This window comes from Dermacentor variabilis, chromosome 9 (assembly GCF_050947875.1).
Source record: "Dermacentor variabilis isolate Ectoservices chromosome 9, ASM5094787v1, whole genome shotgun sequence".
NCBI classification, from domain to species: domain Eukaryota; kingdom Metazoa; phylum Arthropoda; class Arachnida; order Ixodida; family Ixodidae; genus Dermacentor; species Dermacentor variabilis.
This window is the reverse complement of record NC_134576.1, coordinates 130,759,067-130,782,402: the sequence shown is the minus strand read 5'-3', so window position 1 is coordinate 130,782,402 and position 23,336 is coordinate 130,759,067. Positions and strand designations below refer to the sequence as shown.

The following is a 23,336-nucleotide window of genomic DNA, read 5'->3' as shown; positions in this document are numbered from 1 at the left end:
CCCAAGGACTAGGTGCACGTTGAAAATTAAGTGATTATCAAACATTTTCAGTGGTGAAAAGTGGACAAAGTGACAGTTAGCCGGTGAAAATTTGCTCGGCATTCAAGAAAGACCACATATTGGCATAAAAACGAACGCCATATGCGAATCTTGCCCCGTTAACGAGCGGCTACCAATAGCGCGCTAGCCGGGGTACTTCTGCGCATGTGCAGAACATCCGCTGGAGTTGTTTGCACGCATAACATCCAGGTGGGGTTATTTGTATGCATTATATGTTGCGTCCGCTAACTTCGGACCCGCTGTTTTAAAAAAAAGCTCCCTAATATAGCATATGCTAGCCTTTCCGTGACGTATTACTGATTGCGGATTGCCGGTGACAGACGTGCGCAGCAGTGATAACATCATCTTGCGGCGCTTACGTCAGCCACTGCAGGCGCCACTGTCCTTACAACACCGTTTTGCCCATCTATTGGTAGAAAGGCGTTGTCAGCAGTCATTTTTCTTTTAAGGCAAAATCCTTAAGTGGCTCATACCTCCGATGGCCCTGAAAGAAGCGCGTCGTCCTGTGCAATGGTACAAAAACTGTTATCATCAGCAAATGCTCACACCCCCCTAAGGAAGCAAGAAATTCATTCAAAAACTCATTGTAGCCTTTCGTAATTCAGAGGCTACAATCAATCAGCAAAGTGAAGCGTACAGTGCATAGATTTATTGTAATCATGCATGAAACGCACAGAAACGCGCCGTCTAGTCGAGTGGTACAAAAAAAGACTAAAAAGAACGTGTGACCTTCTCAATGGCCCATATCCCCGTAAAGCTGTGGACAAATGCTCAGCAATGTGAAGCGAACAGTGCATACATTCATTGAACTCACCCATACTACACACACAACAGCATACGTTTCAATCCCCTGCTGAGAGGATGCGGAGTAGTGCAGAGGAGAAACGTCGTTGGCGCGAGCCGGACCCTGCTGTGCGAGCGCGCGAAGCCGCAGCTAAGCGTCGTAGGCGAGCCGAAAGAAGCCGAACTGCGAAAGCAGCAATGCGACGATGCGAGAGACGGCGCATTACCAAGTGTGAAGCAGGCTTTCGCCTTCACGTGATACAGGAGTGTAACATCCTTCTGCAAGAACAATAACGAATCACGTGAACGTTACTAAATAGTTGTGGTTGATAAATCGTCACAAGGAGGCGCTACCAGCGCTGCCGCCGCCATATGCATATCCGGTATTCAGTTAACTGTAATACGTTGACGACCAGGCCTAAACTCTCATATGGTCTGAAAGTTGGGCAAAGGAAAGCAGGAACCCGAGGTCAAACGCGTCAAAGGCAACCGCGTCGTCAGTCCAACGTTCACCAAGCAAGACGCCCAAACTTCGGCGTCCGGAATTTCTTGTTCTCTTTCACTTGTACGCGATTGTATTGACGATTGTATAGATAGCGAACAGTGGTCCTTAATTACGCGATTGCATATTTCGCATTTCTTGTTTCGTTTCTCCACGATTGCGCAGACACACACACGCGCAGGCAATGTTGTTTCTTTTCTCCGCAATTACGCGTACTCGTATAGGCGCAAATGTCGTGAATCCTGCTTCCTTATCTACGTAGCTAGAAGATAAGACGAATCGGCACTTGTGGCGGTGCCGCAGGGAATGACCGCACAACTTGGCATTTCGGTGCTGCACACACGCGTTTAGATAACGACCAGCCATCGCAGACCTGTAGCGTGACGCCAATGCATGCCATTCGCGATGCTCTAATGCGGGTGACGCTACGTGCCTATAGAATGACTCCCCCGACCCCTGTTGCCTCACTGTATAGGACCACCGCGATTCCACTCACGTATATGCACAGCGCAACTGCCACACACACACAGTGAAGCTCCCGATGCTGTGTTGGTTATGCACACACACTGTGAGAAACAGCCAGTTTGTTTGGTTTTCTATATTATAGCCCTCCTTTTATATTTACGCCGTCAGAGGAAGCTCGCAAGTCTAACCAGCCGCGCTACTTTTTTTTTTTTTTCTATGCTATTACGACGTTTGACTCCCGTCCCTCTGAGCTGGCTATTCCGTGTGCGCCGGCACGGTCCATCTCGCGCGCGTGTCGTGTTTGGGTTAACTGAAACAAACATTGAGCATTTGCGGGCCCGTCTTGAATACATTCGACTGTGCCTGTGTATATATCTCGACACAAGGCACGTATTCGGTCAGAAGCAGCTCGGAATCCTTAATGCCGCACGCACCCGCTTATGGGTCCGACGGCGAATGAAGAAAGAAATGTAACTCGGGATGTAGTATATATATACATACTCGTGTGTTACGCTTGAACTTTTGTACCTTCCGTGTGTCGCCTGGACTTCTGGTGAAAACGATGCCTTTGCGTTTTGAAGCGCCGTAAATCGCCCTCCACCTCCCCCGTTTTGTTTATTCGTGTATGTACCCTCCTACTTAGCACGGCATAAGGTCAATGGCCGCCAACCTCAAGGTTTGACGGAAGCGTGCATTTACGGGTATAAAACTCGGTGAAACTAAAAGAAAAGAGAAACAGAGAAAGGAAAGAAAACCGGCATACAGCGCAGACCCCAGCAAATAAGTTTAAAAATAAATGAAGTAAGGATGTGATCAGTGCTTCAGAAGGGCAGCCGAAACACTTCGATATCAAGTTTTAATGCGGCAACGTGGCATATGTGATTTGTCACACGCGGTGACACGTGTCACGTGTGACGAAGTTATCCAGGCTCGCCTACTGGTGACACCTTCGGGTGATAACACGAGACATGTTGCGTGTGACGCAGTACTACGTCAGACTCGCCCGGCGGCGTGCCAGACGACGCTGTCACGATACCCTGTTTCCAGCGTTCAGTCTGGGTCACACGTGACATGTCGCGTGCGATGGTTCGTGTGCCACATGTCACACAGCAAGCCGGACTCGCCCGGCGACGCGTGGACAGCGCTGTCACGGTGCTTCATTTCTCTCGTTCACCGTGTTTACACGTGACGTGTTAAACGTGGTGTCGCACGTGTGACGCAACAATCCACGGACTGCGATGAGCGAGAGCATTTCTTTCCCTCCGTGCCCCCCGCAGGCGAACATGCACCTTCCGGCGTACGGCGAAGGGCGTAGAACCGAACCGACAGCGTACCCCCGGCGGCCCGACGTGCTGGTGCACCACCCGCACCATCACCTGACTGAGCAGGATCTGCTGGGACTGCACGGAGCCGCCGCGGGTCTACCGCCAGGCATCGTCGAGGATGGACAGACCAGCCCCTGCTCCTCGGACGACGGAAACGACTTCCTCGAGGTAACTAGCGCACGCTCTTTTCTTTTCTTTCTTTCTTTTTTTTTTTTTTTAGCTCGTGGTATACGAAGGCCGGGTTAGTTGGACAAGTATGAGAGAGGCCTTCGCCCTGCTGTGGGCGTAGCCAGGTTGATGATGATGATGCTACCAAGGCAGCGCCATGGTGCGAATACCTCGAAAAAATGTTTCGATAAAGGAGGCAGTTCCGAAAGCACTTCGATGTACGGTATATTCAGATTCCGTTTCAAGTGGTAGACACGTGAGCGTCGAGACCGTTCGATCGGGTCGGATGACGTGTCGGAACGACGGGTGTTTGGACTGATGCTGGAACGTATCGGAAGCTTGTCGGAACATGTAGGAAGTGTTCCACACTGTAGGAAGAACAACCAGTATAACACAGGCAACAGGTGCTTGTCAATTAAATTGTCTCTGTGCCTTTCTAATCTTGTTTCGCAGTTTTCAAATTAGTCTTTGTCACGAGACATATTCCTCCATTTGTCAAGTATGGGAAGTTCGGCCACTGAAATGCCACCAAAAGATCTTAGCCAGGAAAAGTAGTAAAGAAAGAGATACAAAAGTGATGAAATAACAAAAACAGTCAAAAACGGGTCCGTGAGGAAATAACAAAACATTATCGAAACAAGTTGGTGGCTTGCGGGGAAAGACAGCGAAATACGAATAGTCGTTAGAACTCTTGTGTCCATCGTTCTGGTGGAGAAGAGCGCCTCCTGAATTCATGCCATCGGAACTATCGGAGACACTGTCGCACAAATTGGCGTCCGGTTATGTGATGTTGTCTTTACCGGATGACACAGTCAGAGTGTTCCAGGCTCATGGACAAATAAAATAAAATAACCGGGGACACACGCATACTCAACAGCACGCGCGTGTTTTGCCTTTGCCACCAGATCGAGGTACGTTCACAGCCGTTTCCTCTATTCCGGGCTTCCACGTACGGGGCTTTGCAAGTGCCTCACGCAGGCGCTCTTTGCGATCACAAAACCAAAGAAAATATTGATTAATGTCAAAAATGAGCCATATAGCCGGAGCAAGGCTAAGAGTAAAAATCCGTTGGGAATCTTATGCTATCTTCGGCTGGTTGTTTCTGAGCGCTCTGGAGCGCTCTCGCGAGCGGCGTTGTCTTCGACTGGTTGAAAGAAGGTGCGCGCCCTGCGTTCGGATGGATCTTCTCGATTGCTCTCCTCTATCTTGGAGCGCTCTGAGACGTTCCGAGCCCTGTCGTCGGAGCAGTCATCGAGATTGAAACGTCATCGCAGCGCCGCGTCGCTGCTGTTGCGGACGGACCACCGTTTGTCCCGCCGGCACGTCCGCCGGTTTTTCGGGCAGTGCCGGGATCTTTGGATAGGCGGAACATCGGACGTTGGCAGTAGTCACGTGGTTTCGCATCAGCAATTTCCTCCTCCGAGAGCGAGTCGCACGTTCGGCTTGCGCGCTTGTCCCCTACCTTTGAGCTCGGGAAACGACCGATCTACCCGACTCTGCTTCGGGGCATACAGGCGACCAGTCGAAGATAGCATTAGTGTCTGTCCCGTTCATATCACTAGCCCCGTTATCTGCACTGTTCGCAGCGTTCAACGTAAGCTAACGGTACAGTAGATTGGGCCGGTCGAAATCGATTCCACGGAACGCATTCGCCTGGGGACGAATTCACGAAGTTCGTTTCGTTCGTTACTGTTGTTTGCCATGGGTCGGTCGCATTCGCTAATATGTCCAGCATCAAGATCATGTGTACTTTCTTATTGGGGGGGGGTTACAGTTATAGCGTAAAAGCGTTTTTGAATGCGGGCCCTGCACTCTAAGAACAGTTTACACCCTTTGGCTTGCCCCTTCTGCCACACAAAAATAATCGTCATCTGCCTTGATGCGTTTCCTTTCTTTATCGCTGCGAGCCCGGAACTTTCCAGTGACGAACGGCACGCGCGTTATCAGAAGGGGCACTCCAAAGGGTGTAAACTGTTATATGCTGATAACGCGCGTGCCATTCGTTACTGGAAAGTTCTGGGCTCGCAGCGATAAAGAAACGCATCAAGGCAGATGACGATTATTTTTGTGGGGCAGAAGGGGCAAGCCAAAGGGTGCAAACTGTTCTTAGAGTGTGGTTGTTCCAGAAAGCCGCGCTCCGGCCCGAGAGTGCTCCGAGGCGGCGCTCCCGCTTTCGAGATCGGAACGCGACACACATTTGGCGGAGTTCCGGTCACGTGCTCCCCGCAACTTCCGCTGTTGGCGGGGCGGCCGGCGAGCGCCGCTGTGGTGTGCGCCATGTTTGTCCGCCATGTTTGCTTACGACACAACACAGGACCGACGCGTTCCCATACACCTGCAGCTTCCGATTGCTCTGGCGAGCGGCTCTACGTTCGACTTAGATGCACTTTCTCCGACCTCTATAGAGCGGGCCCCGAATCCTTTGCTATACGTACATGTCGGGGCGTGGTAGGAACCAGCCGAACGTTCAATGACTGTAGCTAGGCTTACAACTCTCCAGCCTCAACGAAGATTCTGGCCGAAACTATGCAGGCGCTTGTTTCATGTGCGGCGCCTTATTCACAAAGCTTCTTTTTTTCCTTCGCAAGCGTTTACTGTGACCATGTGAGTGAGGGGGAAAACTATTTCGAATCAGAACGGTTCGCGTCCGGCGAGTTGGTGGGCTGGGGCACCCGCCGAGGTTACGGCCAAGAGTTCTTGCCTCCCGGCGGCTTCCTTGGCCCGCTGGACCGCCCACAGGTGGCTGGCCGCCTTTCCTAATATGTCCAGCATCGGGACTGTCCGGAACGCGCTCGACTTTGCGCAACCGATTTTGCGCGAACGCGTTCACTACGTGTGTCTTCTCAGTCAGCGCCGCACACCGCGTCCCCGTTCGGCCGCGTACGTCACAACGGCGAGCAAGCAATAGCGGGAAATCTTCCACGCAACCACGTGAAGGTTGTTGCCGTGGCGACCGAGTCCGATAGTTAAAGAAAAGGAAAAAGTAATAAAATAAAGGGCTGGAAAGAGCAGCACGCTTTCCGCGCAATCGCAACGCCTCGTTGGTGTGCGCATGGTGGCCGGTCAAGCGAGCACGCGCGCACCTGGCAATCCTTTCTTTGTACAATTAAAAAAAAAAAAGGGAACTTCGCGCAAGGGGTACGTCTCGAAGTTTCCGTACACGCCGCGTATCCGCGTGCGCGTGCTCGCGCCTACCGGCGGCCCGCGTGCCAGTCGAGACACAGATAGCGATGCAGAATCCGGGCTTCGTTCGCGGGCGGCTCGGCCGGGTATCGCCGTCGTCAATCTCATTAGCGATGCCTGGCATTCCATTCGCACTCCTTCGCCCCTCCCCCTCCTCTCTCTCTCCCCTGTTCGATGTCTGCCTCGATTTTCTGTCGATTGGGAAAGCGCAATTTGTATTCCGCTCCCCTCTATGCACGCGACGTCGATTGCTGCTCGCCCGTTCCTGCTGCCACCCCCGGGACGCGGCAGATTTTTTTTTTGCGTATCCGTGGTGTGCGTGTGCGTGTGTGTGTACGTACGTGCGTGCGTGCGTGTGATCGCGCGAAGTGCGGAATAAGTGGCTTTGGTTTCCCAGTTCCCTTTGTTCGGAGCAGTAGGCGCGACGCTTGAGGACTTCGGCGCTGCTGGAACAAATGAGAGAAGGGATTCTTCGCTACGTTTTGTTCGTTGGGGCTGCTGATTTCGTGGGTTCGGACCAGGTTGCATCTCGATGGAGGTGAAACGCAAAGGAAACGCCGTGCGCTTACGTTTAGGGGCAGGTTAAACAACCCCGGGTGGTAGAAAAATTATTCCACAGTCCTCCCCCCAACTACGGCGTACCTCATAATCACATCGTGTGTTTTTACCTGGAGAACATTGACCACCTATTGTGCCCCTGTCCTCAACTTCAAACACAGAAAAGACAATCTTCGTCCAACACATTGAGGAAACTGGATGAGCGTCCTCTGAGTGAACAAACAATACTATAGAACACTGTCCCCACCGATCATCGGCTCCGAAGAGGCAGTGAAGGCACTTTCGTGCTTTCTCAGGACGTCTGATTTTCACGAGCGGCTTTGACTCAATGACTGTCTGTGCACGCATCTATCTATCTATCTATCTATCTATCTATCTATCTATCTATCTATCTATCTATCTATCTATCTATCTATCTATCTATCTATCTATCTATCTATCTATCTATCTATCTATCTATCTATCTATCTATCCTTCTCTCTCCTTCCCTCTCTCTCTTCCCACCTCTCTTTCTTTCGCTTTTTCCCCCTCTCTCTATCTCTCTCTTTCCCTCTCTATCTCTCACTTTCTCTCTCTTTCTCTCTCTATCTCTCACTTTCTCTCCTCTCTCTCTCTATCTCTCACTTTCTCTCCCTCTCCTTTCTCTCTCTCTCTCTCTCTCTCTGGGCACCTCAAAAACCCTAAAATTTAATTTCGGAGACCCGCGTATCTATAGTGATATGCGATTGTGTTATGAGATTTGCGACGCATGCTTTTCTCCCACTCTCACTCTTGGGCAGTACGGATAACTTCAATCAAATTGGCACGTAAAATGTGATGCTTCACAGCACCGTGGCAGATGAAGTGACCCGCGGACACTCGATGCAGTCGCACGTGACATTGCTCGTGGATGAAACGCTGACGCGAGAGGCGCTGTTAGCAGCAGCAGCATCAGCAGCACGTGGTACAAGCGAATCGAACTGTAATACATGTCGAACGCCCGCGAATCGACCTCCTTTACATGTAAAATAGAGAGGGGGGAATTGGAAAGGAGGAATTGCACGGAATCTCGAAGAAAAAAAAAAGCATTAGAGGCAGAGAAGTATCGCGAACAGTTGCCTCGCGCGTTTTATATTCTGGAAGCAAAATATCTTGACAAAATTGCATGAACGGTCGGGATAATTAAAGTTCAAAGGGTTGCAATGTGGGCTTGTTGGTACTGCATCCCCAGGTGGTGTACGGTAGCGCGATTAAAAGGCGGGACAGAAGAAGACACACAGGGACACACATAGCGATGTGTGCGTCCCTGTGTGTCTTCTTTTGTCCCGTCTTTTAATCGCGCTATCGTACACTCCTTGGGGATAACTAAATCTGAAGTAAATGGCGACTCCAACCAAGGGGTTGCTCGGAGACGTTATTAACCTCGTAACATATTTATCCCTCGTACATAGTGTATGCGGCGAGCTGCTTTCTTTCTTGGCACTGTTTTCTCGCCACGCAAATGCTGGCAGACTTTACCTCGTTTGGCATGACTGCCAGTTACGTTGGTTTGACTTGGTTTGACGCCGTATAATCAGGTCGTCGGCAAAGAGCTATGTAATCCGCGCGTTACAGTATTTAATGCAGCACGTTCTGGGGGGCTTCCGGCCATTCAGATTTGGACGAGCGGCAGCGGTTACAACCGTACGGCTCGTCCAATCAGATGAGCCAGTAGAGAGTTTTAGAATAGGAGCCCCAATAGTTTGGGGCCCCAATAGTTTGGGGCCCCAAAGAGCTTTTGCGGGTGTTAGCGTTGGGACACGTAGGAGTGAAGAGTTTTAGAATAGGGCTTTGCGTTTGCGGATAGTGTCTTGCGCTGACAGCGCCACTACGGCGTCAAGGAAAAGCTATTATAATTAATAGAATAAAGTATACCATCTTTTGATAAGAATAGCAATTTCGACTTTCGTGTATTCGCGTTTAATTGCAATTTAGAGGTGATTCTGTAAGCAGCAAACAATTAGTTGCGCTTATTTTTGAGTAACCAACTTTACGTGCCTTCACCAGCAAAGGTAAGCCGTGTTACGCCTACGAGCCGTAAAATACACAATCGAATTCGGAATCAGCGGCATCTAATGAATCAATCTTCATAACACACACTAGTTGAGAGAAAGCGATAACCGCAGTCATTTCTCCTTGCTTGCGAGCTTCACGCGTTACCACGAATCGAACCCAGTTTGGTGCTAGCGTCGATGGGTGCCGCCATGTTTGTTTGCGCTAATCTTTTGGGGCAAGTTTTGAGGCCCCCGCTACATCAGTGAAATAGCGTGCCCAACGCAAAACCCGAACGCAGTTTGCGCCTTGCGCATGCGCAGTGGCTTTGACGCTATTTCTTTGGGGCCCCAAGACGTTGGGGCTCCTATTCTAAATCTCTCCAATGAGAGGCCGCGAAAGCCGCCGGAAGCGCCCTCCATATTTGAAACCGCGCGCGCGCGCGCTTTGTCCAATCGGGGGCCATTCTTCCGCGGAGCTCGCCCTGGCGCTGCACGGAACTAACAAGAAGCGAAAACCGTACGGACGGAATGTCGTCGAAGAAGCGTCGGCATATAGCAGGAAGTGGTCAGCCGAATCGCGCTGCGCCTTCTCGCGTGCCAACGCGCAAAACACTTTCTCGGCGACCGTCGGAGGATTAGACGCGGTGGCGGCGATGCCGGCTTGGCATCGCGCCAAGGGTTATTCCTTTCGCGAAAGTGGCGGCGTACGGCGAAAGAAAGTTGCCGCAAGCCTGTACGCGCGGTGTCTTTTTCTTTTCACTTTATCTTTTATTTCTTTTTGTTTTCCTGTCATTTCCTTCTTATTCTGCTTCTATTCTTCTTCTTCGTTCTTCTCGTACATTCGTTCTCTAGCGCTCCCGAGCTCTGTTCCATCTGGCCTCCGGTCCCTGGCGTCTTTATTAGTTGGAGACGAGCGAGGCATCCTTGCCATTCACATGATCGAGACGGATGTTCGGCGGCTTCGCCACTGGACGGCGCTTGTAGTGCGTAATCGGTCGTTTCTTGCGTGAACGTAAGAAAAAAAAAAGAAAAGCGGAGACGCACGTGGCCTGTTATACGCGCCAACTGCTCCTTCCTCTGCTTCAGGTGAACGGCGCTTAATCCATGTCACCACTCACGTGCCGCTCGCTTTTCATAGAAGCCGTAGCAAGTTTATTATTATTATTATTATTATTATTATTATTATTATTATTATTATTATTATTATTATTATTACAGTTTTTGTTTTTGTCGGCTGCACGTAGCCCGTCTGTTTCATTTTATATCCTCGATATTGGTGGCTGAGCCTATAAAGGCTGTCTGATATGCTGAGCGGAAGGTCTGATAACAGTTCTGATAACTTATTGACGCACAAGGTCTGATGAGTGAATAGACACCCATTAAAAGGGCACTGAAAGTTAACGTTAAGCTGTGTCAGTAGACAAAAATCATCTGCAACGCTTACTCCGAAACGAGGCCTCGATAAAAGCAGAAAAAAAACGCGAAAGAAACGATAAGGCCTGTGTGGCGACGCCTGGCGTTGACCTTTCGCACCGGCTCGCCCTCTGAGGTCATTGATTTCGGCAGCGCGGTTGTGGTTCCCCGTTTGGAAGTTTGGCAGTTGCATTCAAAAGGAACCGGTGACTCCACTTAGCAAGTTTCGAGCACTCTGCTTTAGCAGGATGGCCGTTATTCAGAAATGTATATTTAAATCCACGACCTCATACGGTCGTAGGAGCCCCGTGCTGTTACGACGCAATATTAGGGGGAGAAAAAGGAGTGGTAGGTGGGCCTTCATTTTCATGCCTCCGATAACGACCGTGCGTTCCATGCTTTGTGTGCGTCACGGGCAAGAGAGAGAGAAATAGTCGTTACGTCAAAATCGCTGCCGAGTTATCTGATTTTGTGTTTATTCAAGCCCCCAGTTGGGGGGGGGGGGTTGTTTCAAACGTCGAATGCCACCAAGAAAACTAACATTAAGAAATAACGCCGAAGGCCACACCCATGCAAAAAAAAAAAAAATGGTTCAGCGGCTTTAGTTTGTCTCTACTATTTTTTTTTTTTTTACGTAAATTCTACTGACCAGTTGTCTGGCATTTTCCGCCGACTAATGTGCGCCAACTCTGCGAGGGCACCTTATGGACAAGTCTACACAGCATAGACGAAATTAATATTTTGGATACTTAGTTTATGACACTAGATAGACATTATATAGGTAAAAGAATTGAAATCTGCTTAATAAAAGAAAGTACTCTACATATACACCCGATATGTGCTGTATCTGTCTCCAGCTATAAAACAAACAAGTCAACAGTACATGCAAATGAAACGCAAAACAACACAGCCTACAAAGCAGCGCCACTACAAAGTGACGGTAGATGGAAAACCCTCACGCGGACGAAGCTTTCTTAGAATGTCTTATTTCACTGTTAGAAGAGGTTTTCCCCCTCGCCTCTTCGGCGATGGAGGCGCATCGAGAAGCTTGGAAAAGAAAACGAGCGCCGAATACGTTCGCAACAATCACGTAGACTCAGAGACACCCGCTGCCAGGCAACCCCGCGGTGCAAATTTATTGCAGTGCATTCCGGTGCGATGAACCAATATGGGGGTTGACCGGGCCCCTCCCCCCTCCTGTAGTACTTTAAATTCTTGGTGCGACGTCTGTGGCACCTGACGCGAACGTGTGAAACGATGTGCGCTGCGTGTCCAGCGGGGGAAAAAAATAGAAGAGGAGAGGACGGAGGAAGTTGTAGATGCGTCAACTTTGTTTCTACAAACACTGCGAACAGGAACAAGCCGCGACACCGACATCCTCCTCGTACCGTGCCGCTTCCCGCTGAGCGAAGTTCGGCATTCATATAACGCTTCTGGCATGGACCCTACAATAGCCCTACTGCAGGAAGTGTTGAGGGGAGGGGGGGGGGCAAATGTCACGCTTGTTCGTCGTAACTCGGCGTCGTTGTACTGCGAGGCTTGGCTTGTTGTGTACTTAATCTAAGGGACTCCTGGAAGCAAGCTCAAAAGAGCGAAGCAACCTCAACCCCCTCCCCATTCCTTCCCACATACGAGCTTCGTCATTTCTCTCTCTCTCTCTCTCTCTCTCTCTCTCTCTCTCTCTCTCTCATTTATCTTTGCCTCTGTTCAAGTAGTTCGCGGTATGCATAACTTAAAAAGACACTGTTATTGCAAAGCCTTACACATTTTGTTTCCGCCTTACAGTCGGAAACAAAAGCGCGCGCACACCAGCCGCGGCGGCTTAGTGTCTATGGCATCCTGATGCTTAAGCACGAGGTCCTGTGTTCGTTTCCCTATGTCGCGGCCGCGCGCCAATGGGGGCGGAAGGAAAAAAAAAAGAAAACGCTCGCCTATACCGCACTGTGTGATGGAGAGAGGCACAAACAAGGAGAGGCAACGGCGCTTATAGTGTGCGCGTTAAAGAAACCCCGAGGTAGTCAAAATTATTCCGGAGTCCTTCACAATGGCGTCTCTCATAACCCCCTGTGTTCCGTGGCCTCCGAGATCGCAACAATCTTGAGGTGCGTCGCTCTGTCTTGGAGGCCACGGTGTTGTTCATAGTGTTTCTTACAAAAGATTGCTAGAGGGAAACACTGGCGCTGCGATCGTTCAGCTGCACCGTGGGAATGACGATTGGTAAGTTGATTTCTGTGTAGCATCAAACGTTCTTGTGACGCTGTTGATCGCGCCTTCATCTTCTTAAATTTCCAGGCACTTACACTTTTCTAACACATGAGGACAATTAGTCTCTGCGCACATGCGCAATCAACTGTGAATCCTGGCTTTTACTACCCAATGTGTTGTTTAAAAATGATCATTTGCAAAATTGCGTGGTTTTTTGAAGCCAGAAGGGTGAAGTTTACGCACTTTTCTGTACCATACCCGTCATTCTCTAGCTACATCAAATGCCATAGTTGCAGCTTCTGCAGGCACTGACGCCAGCGTTAACACTCTGGTGACTTTTCGTTAGCAATTATATACTGCGTGCGTTTCTTTGTAACGTCAAACCCCGTCAGTCAATCATCGATTCTTTGTCAAGTGCAAAGTTATGCTTAAAACCGAATGACAAAAGGCGTTCGCCGGATGATTTTTTACGATCCCCTTACATACGCGCGCAGAGGAGCGAGCGAGCGAGCGAGCGAAGCAACTTGATTAGGAGTGCCTGCAGAATGATAAGCCTTCCCCTGCAAGGGAGGCGTCACCGTGACGCGGCCATGACGTCTTCCCGGCGTGTGGCGCCTCTTCTGCTCCGGCCGTGGCCGCGCTACTCCCTTTGGTCGACCGCGCTTTGCCCCTCTTTTGGAGTGGCAGCCTCCCTCCGTTTTCGCTCGGCCGTTGCTTTTCGTGGGCCGCCGAGATCTGCTGGACGGCCTGGACTTGGACCTCTTGATCGTAGCACCTCGTTGCGGCCTCGAGCCGCGGCGGGATCGCTGTCATCGTTGCAGCTTCGTGCGGATTCTTGGCACTGTCCCAAAGAACGTGAGCATGCAGTGGCCTCTTTCCTTTCGGCACACACCTACACAGATCACTTTCATAAACACACGGACACACGTGCCTCATCAGCACCGGGGTGAATAATGACCCCGTCTGAAGTTGTCGATATAACACCGCTTCCTTACCGGTCAAGCCCGGATGATGTGGCGGCATGGCCCTTCTCTCTAGTCTCTACCACTTCACAATTTCGTTGTTGGCTCAGGGGAACCATTATCTTCCGGAGCTCGGATATTCGGGGTGGTCCTCGTCCCCCGAAGCACGCTCTTTCGAGTCGCCCCGACGGGACGGCGGTGCTTCGAGAACGCGTTGCGCAGGTGCTCGGAAGAGTCGCGTGCCTTGTTTTGCATAGAACGAGTGACCTCCCCACCCCGACCTCTGCGTGCGTGCTTGGTAACTTGCCTTCCAGGCGCGCCGCTGAATAGGCCTCTGTATCAAGTTCGGGCGCGCGCGCTTGTTCCCCAAACTCATCCTCTCTCGCGCGGCCTCGCACGTAACCTCTTTTATTTGACTCCCATCTCACTATGTGGCCGCGCTGCTTTGAAGAACCGAGAGCTAGTTACAGGCTACGGAAGGAACGCTATGCCTAAGGGGATGACTGCAAAGTACTTTGCGTGAACGCCGCTAGTTGGGGCGAGTTGGTTAAGCCGTGAACTCCTGTTTTATATATAAAAAAAAGGTGACGCGACCGTAACAATGCCTCATAAACTGTGATAAACTAGAGGGAAAGTGGCGCCATCTCGGTGACCCCGGTTTTGTCGTCAACAGGTTGGCTTCAAATGTATATTTAAAGCCAACCTGTTGACGCCAAAACCGGGGTCACCGAGATGGCGCCACTTTCCCTCTAGTTTATCACAGTTTATGAGGCATTGCTACGGTCACGTCAACTTTTTTTTCCTTCTCTCACACCTAACGTGAAAACAAAGGGAAGAGAATGAAGCCCCAGCAGCGCTAGGCGAAAGTTGTCCATGCTCTAGCAACATGAATGGCAGGAGTTATGAGGGTTTGTCGCTGTCGAACACTGGCTAACGTGCAATGCGGAGCGAGTGAGGGCATACAGTCAGTGAAAAATAAAGGCCGATACGGTTAAGTAAAATTAGACGCGTGGTGGGATTAATTAACTTGCACAGGAGATTAGAAAGACGGTTTTATGTGTGGTTTCCGGTCACGGTGGAGTTATCGTTGTGATGAGAAGAGCCCAACCCCGCTTCATACTTGTGTAGCGGCGCGGTCGTGAGACAGACGGATCCTTGTATTTCAGGAGTGCACCCTTTCAGACGGAGTGGTGACTGCTTCCACAGAGCTCCTTAGTTTAGCGCGAAACATTATTGGTATCCACCCCCGGGCTTCCTCGTTCGCCGGGACGGGTACAGTGGTTTAATTTTGACCTACAAGGTAGTGCCAGCGAGCTGCACCTGTGTTCTGAGCAATGAAATATGTATATATGTCAGCTCATAGGTATCGCTAGAGCATACGGACATCTTTGTGGGATAACGTATGATGTTAAACAGCTTCTGTCAGTCTCCTATTTTTTTTTTTTTTGTATTTGGGCTTCAACATTCTTGAACTATAAGTACAATAGCAGCCGCCCTTGACCAATCCCTGAGAGAGGGAGAGAGAATGTATAGATAGGCAGGGAGGCTAACCAGGGGTAGTGCTGGTTGGCTATCCGGCACGGGGGGAAGGAGTAGGTGACGAAAAGAGAGAGAGAGCGGAAGTGGAGAGAGATAGAAGAGCACATACGAACAACCTACGCCATAGAGCGGTAGGGGGCGGCGTCTGTCGTGAAGGCCCGTAGACCGCAGTAATCTTACTAGCCGTCTGCGCGGAGGTTCTTCAGGAGCACTGGCCTACAGCTCTAGAATCCTCGAGAATGGATGTATGCGCCACTTGTATGCGGACACACCTGTCATCACCATTCTCCCCGAGACAGGCGTCATGCATCGCCTTCTTCCTGGCGACATTGCTGCTTCCTCATCTCAATGTGCAATTTGCATTTCGGTGCAGCTTGTGAGCGATGCAGGGCGTAAGCATTGCGCGAGATCAAACACGCGATCGTGCTCATTGCATGGCCTGTGCGGGGCACGAATGTAAAACTCGCATGAATCTGCACATTGCATAGAACGAAAATAAACACAAACTGTACACATCGCACTTAGTTCTATAGCATGTAATATTTGAAAGCTTCGCTCCACATAAATTATGATATTCGTGTTGGATTTGCGTGTCTTCTTTTTCTTTTTTACCTTGCTGCTGCGTCTCTTACCCGCCCTTAAGATCCATGGTAAGTGGCATCAAACCACCGATTCTCAAATTAACTCATTGCTCTAAAACAAAGTAAAGTCATCCGATCTTGTGTGCTCCCTGCATTTACGACAGCAATACTCCAGCCGTCCTTACTGCTCCCCAGCGCTATCAACTTACCTTTCCTGTACTATCTTACGAGTGCATGGCTTCGTTTATACTTCTCTATATACCTAGGATGGTGCGCCGTGCCGATAAAGCACTCTCGGTAGCTTTTTTTCTTTTTTTTTTTCGCCACTCGGAGCACGCAGGGCGACAACCATTAGCTCCTCGCGTGCGTCTTCCAATTGATCGCCAAGCGTCAGTTTGTTCGTCGATTTGCATACGTCACCCACAAGCTGCTGCAGCTGACTGGGCACAGGGTCCGCTTCACTGCACCCTTTTTGCCTGTAGGTGTTATTCCCTTTCCCCGTCATCAGTGAGGATGGAGCTAGAACAACTTACCTGCAGCCCTTCCGATGCATTCCCGGAATATCAATTCCTGACCGGCTCTTCCTCCCCCTTCTCTCTCTCCATCTTACCCCATCTCGCTCGAGGGGCCCCGGACCTTCCTGCGCTAACCTGCTCCTTAACCTTTGGTGCTCCCGGGAAGCTCCTGTATGCGGAATATATGTGCGGGGGCTCTGCCGTTGATGCGACTCGTTATCATTCTCTCACTCGTTCTCGCACTCGTATTCGCGCGAGCGTCTCCATACCTGCCTTCTTCCTCGAGTTCTCAAGGCAGAGGCCGTCTTTCATCGCTCGCCCCTGTTCGAACTTTTCTTTCCCGACCTGCCCTGACCCCTTCGTTACGTGCGGTATAAGAAACAGGGAAAAAAAAAAAAGAAACGCTGCTCCCCACAGACGAGACTGGAGTCGGTTTCATACCGAATCGTGACCTCCGGTTGCTATCAACTCTTTTCTTTCGGTTGTTTCATATCTTTCTCTTCTATTATTTTTATTCTCGTTCCCCCAGCTTCTTCCTCTTCTTCTTTGTACCTAAAGGGACGGTCGAAGTGAAGAACGTGACGTAAGATGCACTCTGCGTCTTCATATGTTCCTATGTAGCAATGTACAAACCGCTTGCAGTAATCTTCACAACAAACATGAATGCTTTTCGCCCTATCTCATTAAGCTGCTACTGGTTCATTCAGTAAACGCACCAATTTACCTACTCTTGATATGGCTGGATTTTGCTCCTCGGTGATTGTGTGTGGTAGCTAGAGAAAATTTTATGACGTAGTCCTTAGTCAAGAGGATTATGTCATCATTTCGCCTTGCTGACATGCCTTGTATTTGCCCAAACAAAATAAATAAATAAATAAATAAATAAATGTCCTCCGCACGTGTTGCAGTTCCGATCGGACAGATTTCGAAGACTTTGAATTATTAAAAAAAAATAGAATCACAGCAGCAACTTCCAGAGTTCGTGCGCACAAGGCTTTCAACCGGTATCAACTCTGCCCCGCAAGACACAAATCACCGAGTACACAAACAACCAAACAAAATGCATTCGGCGGCCCACCATGACAGCGATGCTACTTCAAAGCGTCGTCGTTGTATGCGCGAAAAACAGCAGCGCGACCGCTCCCTTCAGAAAGGCCCGGGTCTAGCCGATCTGATTCCATTTTTAATGCCCCCCCCCCCCCCCTTTCCCCGCCCCTGATCTTGCTCGTCTTCTTCCACGACCAGCGCCTATTTCTTGCCTCCTGGAAACTTTGTGCTTCTTCGACCTGCTGCGTGCAAATTTTTCCTTGCAATTCCTGCCCTTTTTCTCTATCACTTTTCGTGTACCGCTCGCCTCTCTTCCGTGTGGTCGCTCTTGTGCGGGTTCGTTCGTTGCGCGGTCTCCATCGATGCAGCGTTGCTGGTGCAGTCCCCCCCCCCCTCCCTCACTACCTCCCCGACCTTGTCCGCATCGGAGAGATGTCAACTGCTCGCGGGTTTTGTTTAAATCTCTCTCTCGCCCCGCTGGCCGCTTCTGCCACTGCGGAGAGCGGCACGGTGAAGTCGTTGAACCCGCGTCTTTCTTGCGGGAGCAATCGCTGGCGCTGCCGGAGGAGCGAGCAAGCCGCGTGTGATGATATCGCCGCGGCCAGCTATTGGCATTCAGTTAGCGTACACTGTGTGTATGCGGATTCGAACAGTACAGGCAGCGGCAGCGGCGGCTGTTGCAGAAGTGACACACAGTGGGGGGGGGGGGGGGGGAGTGCAGTACGAGAGTGGTGCAGAAGAGAGGAAGAGAGAGTGAAGCGCCCTCTTTCGTCGCTCGCGCTGGCCTCCTCTATTTTCGCTCTTACGCATATCTGCGCGCCCCTGCCGTAACGTTTGTTCTTGCCTTAGCTGTAAATTTTTGTTTACGCATATCCTACGAACTTTCTTTCTTCAAAAGCCGTGCAGTATTCCAGAAGCTATATGCCGTCTGCAAGGAGCAGGTACCGCAGTGCGCAGCTGAGTATAGTGCAGAAAGGTTTCGATGACGCTCGCATGACTTGTTCGTTGTCCTCTATACGTAGCGACTGAGTCACTGAGCACTGTAGTCCGAATTACATAGCCGTGTGCCATAAGCTCGCTTGTCTTATTGTCTTCTGGCCCGATTTATCGACTCCTTCTTTCGTTATCTGTCAGACACTTCCCGCGTCATTTATGCCACTCAGTAGGGCGACAAGGCTTGCGACACCTTACAGGGTTCCTTACTTGCATCGTTGAAAACGATCTCGAGTTGAGCGCACGCGGCGTGCTGTCACATCCATTCTTAGCTATCGTTGTCGTCTGCTCGAGCTCTCCTCTCGCGACAGCAGACGACGCGCAGGTGGCCGCGGCTTCCGTAACGCTGCACGCATCTCGCGACGCAGGGGATTCCCAAGTTGCCGCATTTCTCGAAGGCGTTTTTGCGCACGCTGAGCCGAACGGGCATGCAACCGAGGCATGCACGATGGGCGGGAGCAATGGCGGGAGGGTTAAGACTGCGATCGCGATGCGAGATCTGTTTTGCGCGGCGAGGCTTTTGGCGCACTGAGAAAGAGATCAATGAGTGCCCTTCCTCTATCGCCGTCTTCGTCGTCAGCTCTCGCATGGCTTGCTTGCTGGCTGGCTGGAAATCGTTCGCGAGGTCGCGAACCGGTTACGGAGGGCCTGCGTAAACACTGGTTGCGTATGTGCGCGAACGCGGCGCGCTGCCGTGCTTTGGGTTAACGTAGTTAGCGGAACAGATGCACTAATGGTGAGTTATGGCGCAGGGCCGCGGTTGTAACATGCTGCAGTGCCGTCGCAACCGGTCCCGGTGGTCTGACACCGCGCCGTTCGCATTTGTCGTCGTTCACACCGCGGAATTGTAAGCAGCCGAGGCACTTTCGTGCAATGACACCACTTTGAGGTGTACCGGATGCTGCGTGGTACCGGAAGCGGTACCCTCGTGACTCACTAATATCGCGTCATTTGTAGTGATTTACCGATGCTAGTTTCTTCCGTTAGCGGAATCGTTAGTTTCGGTCGTGCTGTCCGTCTCCTGCGTGGTTAGCGGAAAGGTTCGTACGTCGGATGTCGGATCTTTGTGATGTTACCGGCCTGGTTCATGCAGGAAACATATCCCGCTCCTGGCCAATGCAAGACCATTACTGCATTCGAAATCTGCTTTGCAGATTTCGTAGCTGCGCTAACCTTGTGCAACGCTAAATAAATAAACTTAACTCACTGTAATATCCATATATCAGCAACAGTCACTGTAGTGGAGGGGGGTCATTTGATCAGGACAAATGCTAACCGTACACTGTAGATATAATTGGGCAAGGTGAATCTTCATGGTTGTCGCACGGCAACAGGCTGCGTTTCCGCATCAGCCGTTTACGATAATATGTGGAAGGAAAGATTTAATGTACTGCCACTTTCTTAACGGTACTCCAATAACGCGTGACTAAAGCACTTTGTCTTGCTGATGCAGTAAGTGAGATCGCAGAAATGCTGCAACAAACGCTAGCATGTCCTGACGCTCCCAGAAGCTGCTCTGCCTCTAATACAAAGACGATGCATTGTGGCCGTAATAGACACAGTTCAGGGGGGGAAATAAGCGAGGACATCGAGACACAAATAATGCACAGCCGGCCTCAAAACTTAACGGGGACACGGGATTCGCGAGAAAGCTTAATTGCGACGCTATCTAGGTAATTCTCTTCTTATTCGTAATTCCAGTTTGTAGCGTTTTTGACGACCTACACAGTTGTCCATTAAAATAAAACCGTCATGCCTTAACAAATAAGCCGAAATCTACATTTTTAGCGAAGCCCGGGTCCTGTAAGCGTTCGTCGCCAACTATAGATCGTATTTTTACTTCGAAGCATTCTTCTTAGGCCAGTCACTCTTTGGTGGACGAACCCATCTCGCCGTTCTCGTGGGCCGATCCCGGACATAGTACGGTCTAAGCTGTTCTTCTGTTGCTTTTTTCTTTCATATTGCTTGTTTCCGTTATGTTTTTCGTATCATTCGTACGCCAATTGTTTTTCCATTCATCATCATCATCAGCCTATTTCCATTCACCTGCCTTGTAATCAACCAATGTCGTACCTATAGGAGGTCCCCCTGACAGTTTTGACATTGGAACCTCCTCCTGCAACACTTATGTACTATGGTATTTGTATTCTTTTGTTACATCACAGTAAGCTTCGACTTCAACGAGAAAAAAAAAAAAGACGAACAATTATGTACGTGCCACATGGGCGGCTGGTTGTCTACCCGTGGGACCACTCGCCTTGTGCCGCTGCGTTTTAGTTGGTCTCAATCTTATGTCGTCTTGTAACAAACAGTTTGTCTTATACATATAAACACTGCAGCCTGTAATATCTGCATAACCGTTTGCTATACACAAGAGTTATTCATGCAACTGTTCCCTACAAATCATGAACTTTCCGCATTCCGTGGACGTCAACTACCTGTTTAAATATTCCAAATTTTTGTTTATGTCCTCGTATATTTTGCCCCATTGTAGCTGTATTCTGCCCCGCAGTACATAAGCAGTCCAGCCAAGGCTACGAGTCCAAGCTCGCGCCGTTCGGGGCTGCGCGCTAAAACGTAGTTTCGGTGACGTCATGCACTGCTAGGCTCACTATAGTTTCGGATTCATGCTTGTAATTGCTGTAAATTTATGTCGTTGCGACACAACTGGAGCGGCGTGCTTCAACAGCATAAGTATTCGTGAACATCCTGCGCTGTTTCCAAGATCCGTTCTCGATTTCTCAGCGCTTAGGATCAAAGGGACACTAAAGGCAAATGCTAGACAGCTTTAGTTTAGCGTTTGCAACCAAACGTAAACGCATTCCCTACGTAAAGAAACAGCGTTGGGATCACTGCGCAGGCTCTGAACGTTATTGGGTTTCTGCGGTTTACGTGCGATATGATAACGTACGTTATTCGGCGAGTTTTGTGTTCGAATTTTTACGTACGCTAAGAAATAGCGTTGTCGAACACGGCGGCAACCGTGGCTCTCGCTGCAGTGTGAATTCTCGTGATGGCTGCGCTCTGACTCGTCTTGATCGCCGGTAACTATTGAAATGAGCTTTCGCTTTCTCTAAACTCACCCGAAACGTTAGTTGTGAGCGCATAGCGCGTCCAATTTCCCAGATCGTTCGGCGATTCCGGCGCCCGTATGCCTAATGAGACGCGTCGGCATAGCAACAACAGGATTGTTGCTAATCGATTGCCTTGACTTGGATACGTTTGTCACGAGGCGCCAGGCGGCGACCTGTTTTATAACGTCTTCCTTACGTTTCCGTTCCCGTACGCTAAACTAAATGTCTCGAAAGCACACGCACCATAACGTCCCACAACGATGATTACGTTTAACGTGCGTAAGGTGACAAACGCTATTCTAAACCTGTCTACTCAGTCGACGTGGGCTGTTAAAATAACATTCCAGAATCGTCGCATGCTTCGGGCCAAGAAAAGACTTAGTTTACGAGAAAATTGCGTATACCTGTAGCGCCATTCAAATCGCCCCGTCCTCGATAGGGGAGTGGTGACGTTGCATAGGCCACCCCCCGACCTTTACTGCCATCGGTGAGTAGAACGGCGCCCTACAGACGGCGCTACAGTTTTCTGCGAAAAACCCAAACGCGCGGCCATGGAGAAACCGAGCCAGGGCAAGAGGGGTGGACTCACTGCTGCAACGAATCCAACGCTCTGGTCACGCGGTGTGGACCGTTCGAGAATCCCGCGAGACCACACACGTGACATTCTCTGCTACTTGCACGTTGTTCGAGTTTCGCAAGCCAGCAAACCCAGCGCAGCACTACGCGATAGCGGTGATACAGGAACGCTAGAGCGCGGTGGGCGTCGGGTGGAGAAAATGAAACTTTTCGACCGACCGCGTTGTTGTCAAGGTAACGTCGTCGAGTTCTTCTTTCTAAACATCAAGTTGAATGTACAAGTACAATCCCACGATGTCGCGAGCGTAAGACCCTAGTTTAGCGAAGCCATAGAGCATGCTCTCGAAATGTATTTCGCTAGAATAGCAGCTTGGGCTTGTTGGTTTGTCAGCGCTTGTGGTGTCTTCTTCTCTCGTCCCTTGTCTATATTTTGCGCTGTTACTAGCAGGATGCTCTCGAAGAAACCACGGTCATGTCAAGACAGGCTAAATTCATTGAAGCGTTGACTTTGGCTATTGGCGACTGCAACTAAATCGCCGCCTAGCGGCCGCACCGAAAACTATCTCATCCAGGTTCAAGCTTGAAGCGAAAGAGTACGTCCTATCACGGCATGCGCTGAATGCCTTCTCAAATCGTCGGGATGCCGCCGCGCACAAACCCCAAAAATGGAAACGAAAAATTCGGATGTCGAAAGGTTTGCGTACATTTATGCGTGTCATCGCGGCAGAAAGACAGCAACGCATGATATGTCATCTTTTCGTGAAAGAAGCAGACGACGCTCATCGGAGAGCGACTCGGATAAGAAACTTCGGATTGGGGAAAAGGCGACAACTTAAACTATGACTAGTCAGCTTGGGCTATGTAGACCGGACGACGCAGCGACGATTCTTATTTAGGTGTTAAACTTGGGATGGTCGGTCAGGTTCCGTACTCGTGTCGTCTGGTCTGGCCCATGCTGAATAGCCCAAATTAAAAGGCTTACATTGTCGTCTGATCACTTTATCCAACGCCTTGGGCTGTGTTTAAGCGTGGAAGCAAACCAACTACGCCCGGAGTCAACACGTTATATTGAAATTCGTCCTACTTGACAGTGGTTTCGTCGAGAACACGCTGTGTCGTCTACACTCGCCCGCGCGTTACGCCGTTGCTTGCAAGTGCGGAATTAAGACGCGACTCGCGTTTCCCAGGTGCCAATGATTACACCGTGCAATACGGTCGATTTGCATTTTCGACTGCCCGCGATTCGTGGGCGACGAAACGAGCTCCGTTCCCCCCCCCCCCCTTTTTTTTTTCTTCTCTGTTTTCCTTCGAGAGGCGTCACAGCTGGACTCTTCCGCCAGCCCCATTCCTGCACGGCTCTCGCCAGCGAGATCTC

General features: G+C 50.3%; 1 protein-coding gene across 4 annotated transcripts in view; it reads left to right on the top strand.

Annotated features, from left to right (window-relative positions):
- TfAP-2 (transcription factor AP-2) overlaps positions 1 to 23,336 on the top strand; it is a 218,705-nt gene that overhangs the window by 139,919 nt on the left and 55,450 nt on the right. For all 4 annotated transcript variants that reach the window (XM_075669423.1, XM_075669421.1, XM_075669422.1 and 1 more), the window contains exon 3: positions 3,088 to 3,303. In XM_075669423.1, the coding sequence (XP_075525538.1) occupies positions 3,088 to 3,303 (216 nt within the window). The remainder of the gene's footprint in view (positions 1 to 3,087; positions 3,304 to 23,336) is intronic.